This window comes from Cetorhinus maximus, chromosome 5 (genome assembly GCF_964194155.1).
Source record: "Cetorhinus maximus chromosome 5, sCetMax3.hap1.1, whole genome shotgun sequence".
Lineage (NCBI taxonomy): Eukaryota > Metazoa > Chordata > Chondrichthyes > Lamniformes > Cetorhinidae > Cetorhinus > Cetorhinus maximus.
Genome location: NC_135883.1, coordinates 36309001 through 36322902, shown reverse-complemented (window position 1 = coordinate 36322902; position 13902 = coordinate 36309001). Strand labels below are relative to the sequence as shown.

At 48.6% G+C, this 13902-nt stretch overlaps 1 protein-coding gene across 1 annotated transcript in view; it reads left to right on the top strand.

The window, feature by feature from the left end:
* The window catches only part of LOC144680579 (potassium channel subfamily K member 1-like), a 56681-nt gene extending 43158 nt beyond the window's left edge, over positions 1-13523 (top strand). Inside the window, exons 2-3 of the mRNA XM_078541723.1 lie at positions 1130-1525; positions 9786-13523. Coding sequence (XP_078397849.1) covers positions 1130-1525; positions 9786-10048 — 659 coding nt within the window. The 3' untranslated portion in view covers positions 10049-13523. The remainder of the gene's footprint in view (positions 1-1129; positions 1526-9785) is intronic.
* Positions 13524-13902: the final 379 nt, after the last annotated feature.

Sequence of the window (13902 nt, the reverse complement as noted above, 5' to 3'; positions counted from 1 at the left end):
TGGGGGGATGTGTGAGGTGGTGGGGATGTGTGAGGTGGTGGGGGTATGTGTGAGGTGGTGGGGGGGATGTGTGAGGTGGTGGGGGGTATGTGTGAGGTGGTGGGGGTATGTGTGAGGTGGTGGGGCGTATGTGTGAGGTGGTGGGGGTATGTGTGAGGTGGTGGGGGTATGTGTGAGGTGGTGGGGGGGATGTGTGAGTTGGGGGTATGTGTGAGGTGGTGGGGGGGATGTGTGAGGTGGTGGGGGTATGTGTGAGATGGTGGGGATGTGTGAGGTGGTGGGGGTATGTGTGAGGTGGTGGGGGGGATGTGTGAGTTGGGGGTATGTGTGAGGTGGTGGGGGTATGTGTGAGATGGTGGGGGGTATGTGTGAGATGGTGGGGGTATGTGTGAGGTGGTGGGGGTATGTGTGAGGTGGTGGGGGGTATGTGTGAGGTGGTGGGGGTATGTGTGAGGTGGTGGGGGTATGTGTGAGGTGGTGGGGGGTATGTGTGAGGTGGTGGGGGGTATGTGTGAGGTGGTGGGGGGTATGTGTGAGGTGGTGGGGGGTATGTGTGAGGTGGTGGGGGGATGTGTGAGGTGGTGGGGCAGAGGGAAGGGGGTGGGGCAGAGGGAAGGGGGGTGGGGCGGAGGGAAGGGGGTGGGGCGGAGGGAAGGGAGTGGGGCGGAGGGAAGTGGGGTGGTGCAGAGGATTGGGATGGGGATGGGGTCGAGCAGCCCAGGTTGTTTGGAAACCCCCTGGTCAGTGCACAGTGCCACAGTCGGTTCTGTCCTATAAAGGCAAGCGGGAGGCCTTATGGAGGTTGGATGTGTCAACGCGTGAGGGTGGGTCGAATTTGGAGCTGGCTGCAACTCTGCCTGATTTAAATGCAAGGGGTAAGGGGTGATAGTGGGCTTTGGAAATCGTACCCAACACCTTGGGAATGCGTGGGGAGTTGGAGGGGGGAGGAGGGTGGGGGTGTTTGTGTAGCCCCCCGTTAAAGTGGATCGTCAGTGAAACAAGTAGAAGATGCAGAATTTCTTTGCAGTGTGGCCCCTCTTGTCCCTCCCGACCTCCTGTCCCCCTCTTTTTCGTATGCCCATCAGGCGTTTGGCCATGTTTAGAGTTACAAAATGTTCTTGTGTTGCAGGTTATGGTCACACGGTCCCTCTCTCTGATGGCGGGAAGGCCTTCTGCATGATCTACTCACTCATTGGGATTCCCTTCACACTGCTCTTCCTCACCTCCGTGGTGCAGCGTCTCATGGTGCACGTGACCAGGCGGCCAGTCCAATACATCCACGCTCGCTGGGGCTACCCCAAACAGAGTGTCGCCCTGATCCACGCCTTGCTGCTGGGGCTGCTCATCACCTCCTGCTTCTTCTTCATCCCGGCGGCTATATTCTCCGACCTGGAAACGGACTGGAACTTTCTGGAATCCATATACTTTTGCTTCATCTCCCTCAGCACCATCGGGCTAGGAGATTACGTTCCTGGCGAGGTTCAGCATCAGCAGTTCCGGGAGCTGTACAAAGTTGGAATAACTGGTCAGTATGAGTGGCAGTTTTGAATTTAGTAGTGGAGGGCAAGAGGTGATGTGATCAGGTCCGCCAATGAGAACTGAAGAAGGTGGGAGTTGCTCTAGCCTCACTGGGACAAACTCTCACAGTGGGTTCAGACCATTGTGGGTCCAAGTGCCACTGGAGGGACTTGAGCACAATATCTACAATGACATTGTCAGTGCGGTAGCATGGCAGCACTACACTGTTGAAGAGTCAGCTATGAGGGAGAAATACATAGGCAGAGGGACAATATTGAGGGAACACTACACTGTCAGAGGGTCGGTACTGGGAAGGTGCTGCACTGTCAGAAGGTCAGTACTGAGCAGGTGCTGAACTGTCAGAGGGTCAGTATTAAGGGACCGCTGCGCTGTAGGGGGGTCAGTACTGAGAGGGTGCTGCACTGTCAGAAGATCAGTACTGAGGGTACGCTGCACTTATGGAGAATCAGTACTGAGAGTGTGCTATACTGTCAAAGGGTCGGTACTGAGGGAGTGCTGCACTGTCAGAGGATCGGTAATGATGGAGTGCTGCACAGTCAGAGTGTCTCTACTGAGGGAGTGCTGCACTGTCAGAGGATCGGTAATGATGGAGTGCTGCACAGTCAGAGTGTCTCTACTGAGGGAGTGCTGCACTGTGAGAGGATCAATACTGAGTGACTGCTGCACTGTGGGAGGGTCAATACTGAGGGAGGGCTGTACTGTCAGAGGGTCGGCCCTGAGAAAGTGCTGCACTGTCAAAAGATCAGTACTGACAAAGTGGTGCACTGTCAAAAGGTCAGTAGTGAGAGAGTGCTGCACTGTCAGAAGGTCAGTACTGACTGAGCACTGCACTGTCAGAGGGTCAGTACTGACTGAGCGCTGCATTGTCAGTGGGTCAGTACTGAGAGAGTGCTGCACTGTCAGAGGGTCAGAGCTGAGGCAGTGCTGCACTCTCAGATGATCAGTACTGAGAAAGTTCGCACTGTCAGAGGAACAGTAAAGAGGAGTGCTGCATTGTCAGAGGGTCAGTACTGACGAGGTTTGCACTTTCTGAGGGACTACACTGAGATAGTGCTGCACTGTCAGAGGGTCAGTACTGAGGGAGCGCTGCACTGTTAGAGGGTCAGTACTGAGAAAGAACTGCAATGTGAAAGGGTCAGCACTGAGGGAGTGCTGCAGAGTTGGAAGGTCTTTACTAAGGGTGTGCTGCACTGTCAGAGGGTCAGTACTGAGGGAGTTCTGCACTGTCAGAGGACCAGTACAAAGGGTGTGCTGCACTGTCAGAGGGTCAGTACTGAGGGAGTGCTGCACTGTTGGAGGGGCAGTACTGAGAGAGTTCTGCACTGTCAGAGGGTCAGTACTGGGAAGGTGCTGCACTGTCAGAAGGTCAGTACTGAGCGGGTACTGAACTGTCAGAGGGTCAGTATTAAGGGACCGCTGCGCTGTAGGAGGGGTCAGTGCTGAGAGAGTGCTCCACTTAGGAGGTCAGTACTGAAGGAGAGCTGCACTGTCAGAAGATCAGTACTGAGGGAGCACTGCACTGTTTGGAGGGTCTGTACTGAGGGAGTGTGCATCGTGAGATGGTCAGTACCGAGTGAGTGCTGCACTGTCAGAGGGTCAGTACTGATGCAGTGCTGCACTTCTGGAGAATCAGTACTGAGAGTGTGCTATACTGTCAGAGGGTTGGTACTGAGGGAGTGGTGCACTGTCAGAGGATCGGTAATGATGGAGTGCTGCACAGTCAGAGTGTCTCTACTGAGGGAGTGCTGCACTGTCTGAGGATCAATACTGAGTGACTGCTGCACTGTGGGAGGGTCAATACTGAGTGAGGGCTGTACTGTCAGAGGGTCGGTCCTGAGAGAGTGCTGCACTGTCAAAAGATCAGTACTGACAAAGTGGTGCACTGTCAAAAAGTCAGTAGTGAGAGTGTGCTGCACTGTCAGAGGGTCAGTACTGACTTGAGCGCTGCATTGTCAGTGGGTCAGTACTGAGAGAGTGCTGCACTGTCAGAGGAACAGTACTGACTTGAGTGCTGCATTGTCAGTGGGTCAGTACTGAGAGAGTGCTGCACTGTCAGAGGAACAGTACTGACTTGAGCGCTGCATTGTCAGTGGGTCAGTACTGAGAGAGTGCTGCACTGTCAGAGGAACAGTACTGACTTGAGCGCTGCATTGTCAGTGGGTCAGTACTGAGAGAGTGCTGCACTGTCAGAGGGTCGTTACTGAGGGAGTGCTGCACTGTCAAAGGGCCAGTACTGATGGAGGGCTGCACTGCCAGAGTGCATCTACCGAGGGAGTGCTGCACTATCTGAGGATCAATACTGAGTGAGTGCTGCACTGAGCGAGGGTAAATACTGAAGGAGGGCTGTAATGTAAGAGGGTCAACACTGAGGGAGTGCTGCATTGTCAAATGGTCAGGAGTGAAAGAAGCACTACACTCTCAGAAGGACAGTACTGAGGGAGCGCTGCACTGTCAGGGGGACAGTACTGAGGAAACGCTGCACTGTTGGAAGGTCATTACTGAGGGAGTGCTGTACTGTCAGAGGGTCATTACTGAGGGAGGGCTGTACTGTCAAATGATCAGTACTGGGAGAGAGCTGCACTGTCAAAGAGTCAGTTCTGAGGGAGTCCTGCACTGTCAGAGGGTCAGTATTGAGGTAGTGCTACACTGTCAAATGGTCAGTTGTGAGACAGCGCTTCACTGTCAGTGGGTCAGCACTGAGGGAGTGCTGCACTGTCAGAGGGTGAGTAATGTAGGATTGCTGCACTGTCAGAGAATCAATACTGAGGGAGAGCTGCACTGTGGGAGAGTGAATACTGAGTGAGGACAAAAACAGAATTACCTGGAAAAACTCAGCAGGTCTGGCAGCATCGGCGGAGAAGAAAAGAGTTGACGTTTCGAGTCCTCATGACCCTTCAACAGAACTGAGCACTACTTCTACATCCGCAGTAGTTTTTTTGTTTTTATCTCTGTGTTTAATTGACTGCCACTCCTCTTCAAGAAATGCCTACCTTGAAGAAGTACTGCTCAGTTCTGCTGAAGGGTCATGAGGACTCGAAACGTCAACTCTTTTTTTCTCCGCCGATGCTGCCAGACCTGCTGAGTTTTTCCAGGTAATTCTGTTTTTGTTTTGGATTTCCAACATCCGCAGTAGTTTTTTGTTTTTATCACTGAATGAGTACTGTTCTGTCAGATGGTCAGTACTGAGGGATTGCTGCACTGTTGGAGGGTCAGTACTGAGGGAGTGCTGCACTGTCGGAAGGTCATTAGTGAGGGACTGCTGCACTATGGGAAGATCAGTACAGAGAGAGCACTGCACATTTGGAGGGCCAGTACTGAGAGAGTGCTGTATAATCAGGGGGTCGGTAATGAGGGAGTGCTGCACTGTCAGAAGGTCAGTACTGAGGGAGCGCTGCACTGTCTGAGGGTCAGTATTGAGAGAGTGCTACATTATCAGAGGATCAGTACTGAGGGAGCGCTGCACTGTCAGAAGGTCAGTACAGAGTGAGTGCTGCACTTTCAGACGGTCAGTACTGAGGGAGTGCTGCACTTTTGTGGGGTTAGTACTGAGAGTGTGCAGCACTGGCAGATGATCAGCACTGAGGGAGTGCTGCACTGCTGGAGGATATGTACTGAGGGAGCGCTGCACTGCTGGAGGATCTGTACTGAGGGAGTGCTGCACTGCTGGAGGGCCAGTACTGAGGGAGCGCTGCACTTCTGGAGGGTCTGTACTGAGGGAGCGCTGCATTCTCACAGGGTCAGTTTTGAGGGAGCACTGTACTGTTGGAGGGGCAGTACTGAGAGAGTGCTGCACTGTGAGAGGGTCAGTAATGAGGGAGTGATGCACTGTCTGAGGGTCGATACAGAAGGAGCACTGCACTGTCAGAGGATCAGTACGGAGGGAGTGCTGCACTGTCAGAGGTTCAGTACTGAGGGAATGTTGCAGTGTCAGAGGATCAGTAATCAGGGATGGCTGTACTGTCCGACGGTCGGTACTAGGGGAGCGCTGCAACTTCAGAGCCATACTGAGGGAGTGCTGCACTGACAGAGGGTTAGTACTGAGGGAGTGCTGCACTGTCAGAGGGTCAGTACTGAGGGAATGCTGCACTGTCAGAGGGTCAGTACTGAGGTAGTGCTGCACTGTCAGAGGGTCAGTACTGAGGGAGTGCTGCACTGTCAGAGGGTCAGTACTGAGGTAGTGCTGCACTGTCAGAGGGTCAGTACTGAGGGAGTGCTGCACTGTCAGAGGGTCAGTACTGAGAGAGTGCTGCACTGTCAGAGGGTCAGTACTGAGGGAGTGCTGCACTGTCAGAGGGTCAGTACTGTGGCACTGTTGCCCTTCCAGAAGGACATTTGAACTGTCAACAGGCCTGTCAAAATCAACTGTCAAACTGTCAGCAGCACCTGCCAACGAGCCTGTCAAAGGGAACTTTCAAAGGGAGCTGTTAAGCTTTCAAGGCATTTATAAAGCCTGTCCTTTATACCTTTGAAGAGCTGTCTGGAGTGTTAAAGAGAAAACGATCGCTTGTTGTTTCACTCTGTCTGTTGACATAAGCAACCAAGTATTCCATTACTGGACTAGTGCTTCTTGACTGACTGGACAACCATTCACTATCATAGGAGGTGCCTTCCATTTCTCAGTTTGATTGACAGCTCCAAATGGTTATAGACTCTGATGCGGTACTGTGATTTCCAATGCTTGTTTGTTATATTTGACATGGTTGGTGTATGTGGAAAGTTTGGGTGGTGTTGGGGGGGGGGGGGGGGTGGTGGGGGGGGGCACATGGATTGGCATAGGGCTATAAAGGTCCATGGGGGTGTGTGGGGGGCATGAGTTGGCATGGATAGGGCACGGGTAGTGTTTGGGGTGTGAGGAGGAATTAGGGCTGGAGGGATGTTTCATGTTTTAATCTTTTATTTTCAAACTTTGGACACAGTACCACATCCCAGAGGCAGTCCCTCCGCCCAGCATCCTCTTCAGATCTTCCTGAGTCGACCCCCCCCACCAACCCCCACCGGCTTCTAATCCAGCCCACCGCACCCCGGACTGGAAACCCGACGCCCAGGCAGCCATTTTTAAAGATTGGGATTGCAGAGCTGGGAAATTCTCCCATCTCTCTTTATAAAGCCCTGGGACCTGTGAGCATTTTTAACGGCTGTCCCAACCTGCTCTGCTACCTTCTCATAACCCCAGGTCCTTCTGCTCTTGCTCCTTTCTTTAGAATTGTACCCTCTGTTTCCTGGTTCTTCCTACCAAAATGCATCGCTTCACACTTTGCTGCATAAAATTTTTCCTGTCCCGGGTCCGCCCATTCTGCCAGCCTGTCTTTGTCCTCCTGAAGTCTGCCACTCTTCTCCTCACACTTTACTGCATTTCCAAGTTTTGTGTCATCTGCACACATTGAAATTATGCCCTGTCTACCTCGGTCCAGGTGATTGATCACAAAGAGCAGGGGCCCTCACACCAGCCCCTGTGGAGCCCAACCATTCATCACTACTCTGGTTTCTGTCCCTTTGTCAGTTCCACACTGATTTCTCAGGATTTCATTTTGTTAGCAAGTCAATTATGTGGCGCTTTACCCAGTGCCTCCTGACCCAAGAGAAATACGATTAATAATGAACAGCTATCAAAAAAGGGAGATTGGAAAACTAAGGAAGGAGCGTGCGAGAAAATCAGCAAGAGGAAACATTATAAGAGATAATGAAGAGGCGTTCTATAGTCCCAGGGCTGAAGCTTTTAAGAAATGAAAGAATGAGCTTAAAGAGTTCTGTCACTGAACAAATAATCTGAGTCTGAGACTGCATTTACACATCTCTCTGGAGGATTAGGACAGAACAGGCAGAGAGAGGAAAATAAGCCCAATTTGAATTGCAAGTTGCAGGTGATCACTCAAATTGAGATGCATCACACTCCCATAGTAATAAGAGGAGGCCATTCAGCCCCTTGATTCGCTTCCGCTCTTCAATTAGATCATGTTTGATCTGTACCTTCACTTCGTTTACCAGCCTTCGTTCTGTATCCCTTAATACTTTTACCCAACTAAACTCTGTTTCAAATATTAATTTTGAAATGTTCACTTGACCCCCCGACCTCAACAGGTTTCTGGGGGAGAGAGTTCCAGATTTCCACTACCCTTTGTGTGAAGAAGTGCTTCCTGACATCACCTCCAACAGCGTAGCTCTAACTTTAAGGATATGGCCCTTGTTCTGGACACCATCCCAACAAAGGAAATATTTTCTCTCTATCTACCCTATCAAATCCTTTAATCATCTTAAATGCTTCAATTGGAATCTTCTATACTCAGGGCAATACCATTTGAGTCTATGCAACCGGTCCTCATAAATTTAACCCTTGCAGCCCCAGTATCATTCTGGAGAATCTGCACTGAACCCTCTTCGAGGCCGATATATCCTTCCTGAGGTGCAGTGACTGGCTGGGGTCTAACCAGAGCTCTGTACAGCTGTAACAAACATCCAGCTGTTTGTATCCCAGCCCTCTGAGATAAAGGCCAACATTCCATTAGCTTTATGGTTATTTCATATATCTCTCCACTAGCCCTTAGTGATTTCTGTACTTGGACCCCTATATTCGTCTGTTCTTCCATAACTCTTAGCTTCTCACCATTTAGAAGATACTCAGATTTCTCTTTCTTAGGTCTAAAGTGAATGACCTCAAACTTTCACATATTGAACTCCATCTACCACAGCTTTGTCCACTCTACATCCCTTTGCAACTTTCTGCTCCCATTTGCACAACTTGCCGTGCCATCCAACATATTGTCACCAGCAAACTTGGATAAAAGGCTCTCTATTCATTCATCCAAATCATTTACAAATATAGTGAAAAGCTGAGGCTCCAGTACAAATCCCTGGAGGACATTACTATTCCCATGCTTCCAAATTACTATATACCTAATTTCCATACTCTCTGTCTCCTAGATCTTAACCAATTCCATTTCTAAGCCAAGAGGTTGCCTCCAATTCCACGCACTCTCATTTTTGTTAATAGTCTTTCATGTGGAACCTTATTGAATGCTTTCTGGAAGTCCATAATGGCATCCATAGACACTCTCTTATCTAGCACATTAGCTACCTCCTCAAATGATCCAACCAGACTAGTTAGACATGACTTACACTTTACAATTCCATACTGGCTCTCTCTGATCAACTGATAGATGTATAAATGCTTAGTCATTCAATCTTTAATAGCTAATGGGGGAGCAGGGTTTCTCAATGCTAGAGCTTATAGATATCCGCATTAGAAATTTATAATGGTATAGCTGCTGTAGTAATTGTTTTGAATGTTAGTTCTTGGGGTGAGTGTCGCCGGCAAGTCCTAATTTATTGCCCTTGAGAAGGTGGTGGTGAGCTGCCTTCGTGAACAGCTGCAGTCCATGTGGTGTAGGTACACCCACAGTGCTGTTAGAGAGGGAGTGCCAGGATTTTGACCCAGTGACACTAAAGGAATGGCGATATATTTCCAAGTCAGGATGGTGAGTGACCTGGAGGGGAACTTCCAGGTGATGGTGTTCCCATCTATCTGCTGCCCTTGTCCTTCTAGATGGTAGCGGTCATGGGTTTGGAAGGTGCTGTTGAAGGAGCCTTAGTGAGTTGCTGCAGTGCATCTTATAGATGGTACACACTGCTGCTACTGTGCGTCAGTGGTGATGGAAGTGGGAGTTGAAGGTGGTGGATGGGGTGCTGATCAAGTGACTGCTTTGTTCTGCTATCATCTAAAGTGGCTGAAGCAAATAGCAGAGATGCGTTTAAAGGGAGCTAGATAAACATTAGTAGGAGAAAGGAACAGAAGGCTGTGCTGATGGGGTTAGGTGAATTAGAGTGGCTGGAGACTCATGTGGAGCATAAGACTCGACAGTCCAGTTTGGCTGAATGGGCTGTTTCTGTGCTGTCCATTCTAGGTAATGACATAGAGTCTAATGGCATGAGTGCTGATCAAGCAGACACTTTGTCCTGGGCAGTGTCAAGCTTCTTGAAGCTGCACTCATCCAGGCAAGTGGGGAGTATTCCATCACACTCCTGCCTTGTGCCTTGGAGATGGTGGACAGGTTCTGAGAGGTCAAGAGATGACAGCCAGGCATTACAGTCTGTGGCCTGTCCGTATCACACATCACAAATTAAATAGTGTTTTTGAGAAAAAGTTCTCACAAATGAACAATTGCATTCCAGTCACGTTTAAATCATCTGTACTTAATCATATCTAAAAATAACTAATATGTCTCTCTCTCTCTCTCACTCTCTCTCACTAGTCTACCTCATGATTGGTCTCACTGCTGTGCTTGTTGTCCTGGAAACCTTCTGTGAGCTGCAGAAACTCAAAGAATTTAAAAGGATCTTCTACTTGAAGAAAGACAAGCCGGAGGATGAGCAAAACATTCTGGACCAGGAGCAGCTCTCATTTCCCTCGGTCACAGGTTCTGTGCCCCTCCCCAGAGAGCAGCAGAAACTTAACAAGCCTTTTGCCACAAGCCCAGTTGCCTATCAGTTTGCAGAGGGCCCCATTAACCGATAACTTTGGCTCCAGGCGTACCCCATTCCAAGACGTGATTGGCCAAACCTTGCGTCGCCATGGAGCAAATTTGCATGTAATTAGCATAGGTTCTAAAGTAGTTTACCAGCCTTAAAAAAACAATTTAAGCAAAGCAAATTGGAATAGGGGGTGTTGGAAAATAAGCAGGGGAAAGAAAATGTGTTTCTGGTATAATCATGGACTAGAAAATATGTTTTCAGGCAGGCAATGGGATAGTCGCATAGAATTTCTGTCACTTGAAGATATGGCTAAACGCAACCATTTGCACCATTTTCTCTCAGGACTTTGACTGTAGTTACACTGGCGGATGAGGTTAACCCAAGGAAAATTCTTTCCCCATTAAAAGAAGAAGTAATTATTACTGATTTGGGAAAATAATCATTAATTAAAACATTTGTTGACTCTTATTGAGGGAGGGGGAGAAAGAGTCCAGTTCCTTCTCCGGTGGAGAACAACTCCAGGCTGCACTTAGCCTATGGCTGTTCCTATTAGGTCTGCACCTCAATAGGAACAAGAGTAAACCCTTCGGCCGCTCTGGGCTGATCCGTGGTGCGATGTGGAAGATCTGTAACACAACTCCACTCCATTTAATTTACCTTAGCTCCGTATCCCTTAATACCCTCATATTACAAAAATCTATAGATCTCAGGCTTGAAAGCTCCAGTTGACTCCCAGCATCCATGACTTTTTGAGGGAAGAGACTTCCAGGTTTCCACTACCCATTGTGTGAAGAAGTGCTTCCTGACTTCACCCCCAGAATGTCCTCGCTCTAATTTTAAGGTTACGCCCCTTGTTCTGCACTCCCCCATTAGAAGAAACAGTTGATCTCACCCTAACAACCCCATCAAATATTTTAAAACACCTCCCTCAATCTTCTAAACCAAAGGAGGCATACAGACCTAGTCTTTGCAACCTGTCCCCATAATTTAACTCTTTTATAGCCCCAATATCATCATGTCAAATCAGTGCTGCACCCCCTCCAAGGTCAATATTTCTTTGCTTGATTGCAGTGCCCAGAACTGAAAGAGGTACACCAGGTGGGGGTCTCTACACAACTGATGCTCAACTTCCACCCCTTTCTAATCCAATCCCATTTCAGATCAAGGCCAGCATTACATTAGCCTGGTTTTTTTGATTGCTTTTAGTACCTGTCTACTTGGTCAGCCATTGAATGAAGCCAGCCCTGCACACAAAGACCATCCCCCAGCAGTCGCCTAACAATAGAGTTGAGATCTTGTGGTGTGGGATTCACCTTCGAATAAGACATTTTTGCTTTTTAAATTATTTAAAAAATAAGTCAAGGAATGTTTAACAGGGGAAATAACAAAACAAAAGTGCTTGGCTGGACTCCACAGCTATCATTTTTAGTGTAAATGAATATTTGTGTCTTTTTAAGCTAAAGTGAATTGCAAGGACCCTCGCTGTAGTTTGGCAATTTAACTTTGTCTATATGGAAGTATTTCTACCTCATGTGAAGAAGTGAAAGACAAAACACATGCACAAAAAAACATGTATTTTTGATCAATAGTGTTAAAGCAGTCCATAATAGTGGGGTCCATTTTGAATGCTGTTGACTCATGTTAACCAACTCAAAATGGAGACCAGTAGTCTTAATGCCTGATTAACACTGACAATGTGACCGACACCATTTTGAAAGGGACCCACCATCGGGTGTCCCAAATGTCTGCCCGACTCAGGCCCCTGTTAACGTGGTAACCAAAGCACTACGATAAATAGGGCCCCGGTTGCCATTTTAGGTCGGAGTCAGTGGGAACCTGCAACACGCTCACTCTGCCCAGTTTCACAGGCAATAGAACTGAAGAGGCTATGTTAAGTGTTGGAATTTTTCTGTGGGACCCAAAGGGAGCAGGAATAATCTGAGTCACCATTGGCCTGTGAACCTGTCCACCCCCTCTCCGTGATCACCACCTCCTCTCCCCGCCCAATCCAAAACCTGCTGGAGACCAGGGCATCAGAAGAACCTAATCTTGCAAGCTGTGTCGTGGCATCTGTTTGGCTGCCCACAGCTTGCCAGCTGATGTCAACAAAGCCAGGTTGGGGCAGGGGCCTCAATTTTGAGACCATTTCTTGGCTGTGGGTATGGATGGCCGTAGCAGGTGCAGTCCCTTGCTCGATCTCCAGACAGCTCAACGTGATCTCCCGCACCTCCCTCACCCCCTCCAATTCCAAAACATGGACCTCGGCTCAACTAACAGCAGCTACCTTGTGAACCTCGCTGGCTGTGTCAAACCCATTCGCTGTGGGCTTGGCGAGGTCAGCTTTGCCCAGCAACTGGCTTAACCAGGCCCCAAGCCCCAAGCCCCGGCTGCTGGCTCCCATTCACAACTACTCACCCCATGCGTAAAAGGGCAATTTCAGGAGGCTGGAGAGTTTCAGTTCCATTTGAGGTAAGAGGATGATACCAGCTTGATTCAAGGACTGGAGGTCAAAGAAAGATGGCAGAGTCATGGCTTTTAAAGCAAAGGTCTTTTTATTGGTGCCATTCCAGCAGAGTTACCTCAACCCAAAATGCGCATGACAACCATTTAATAACTGCTTTAAAAACAGACACCCCATTTTAGCAACATCTCAGTCAGCTGAAAATTCTCATGTCCGTTTTAATTATAAAGTAAATTAATTTTGTTTGAAATAAAAACAAAACTTCTGGAAATTCTCAGCAAGTCAGGCAGCATCTGTGGAGATGGTCAATGTTTCAGGTCGCTGGACCTTCGAAAACATCTTGTCTGTTTTTATTTCAGGTTTCCAGCATCTGCAGTATTTCGCTCTTGGAATTTTGTTTGTGTTTTGCTTAGTAAATGAGACGTTTCCAGGGAGTTGCCATTCCCCATTGAGCGGGAAGGGTTTGGAGTGTAGGCAGGTTTGAGGGAGCTTGGTGTACATACTGAATGAAGGGAACCCCTCTCCAGGAATGGGAATGTAAACACAAAGCAAACAAGGACGATAGAGGTAGACAGGCACAAGCAATTAGTCGGATCTTTAAACAGAGGATCAGCTTTCTCCAGACTCGGAAGGAGAACGCAGGAGAGGGTCATCAGGTGTCACTTTGTTGAAGTCAAACCAAATGATGTGGGAAATGTTGCACCTTTGTTATTTTTATATTATGCAGAGATATGTGTGCGGATTGTATCCCAGCATCAATATTGCTCAGTTTATTCACTTGTTGTAAAATAAACAGCTTAACAATTCACAGCGGGTATTATCATATCTGTCTCCATCAAAAGGTTTGGAGAGGAGCTTATGGACATGGCGAAAGGTACGAATAGCCATTTTTATCACAAGCGAGTACGATTGCTATAACACGGGATTACGCTGTCATGGAAACAGCTATTGGACAATGTGGGTGGGTGTACCCTGATATGTAAGCTGCAAGTCACACAATCCTGCACTGACTGGTGGCATAGCCCACTCTAAGTATCTAAGGAAGAAAGACTTGCATTTATATGAGCCTGTCACAATGTCAGGACATCCCAAAGTGGTTTACAGTCAATAAAGTACTTTGGAATTTATTTTTAATTCCCTCATGGGATGTGGGCGTTGCTGGGTAGGCCAGCATTTATTGCCCATCCCTAATTGCCCTTGAGAAGGTGGTGGTGAGCTGCCTTCTTGAACCGCTGCAGTCCATGTGGTGTAGGTACACCCACAGTGCTGTTAGGGAGGGATTCCCAGGATTTTGACCCAGTGACAGTGAAGGAACAGCGATATATTTCCAAGTCAGGGTGGTGAGTGACTTGGAGGGGAACGTCCATGTGGTGGTGTTTCCATCAATCTGCTGCCCTTGTCCTGCTGAGTGGTGGAGACTGCAGGTTTGGAAGGTG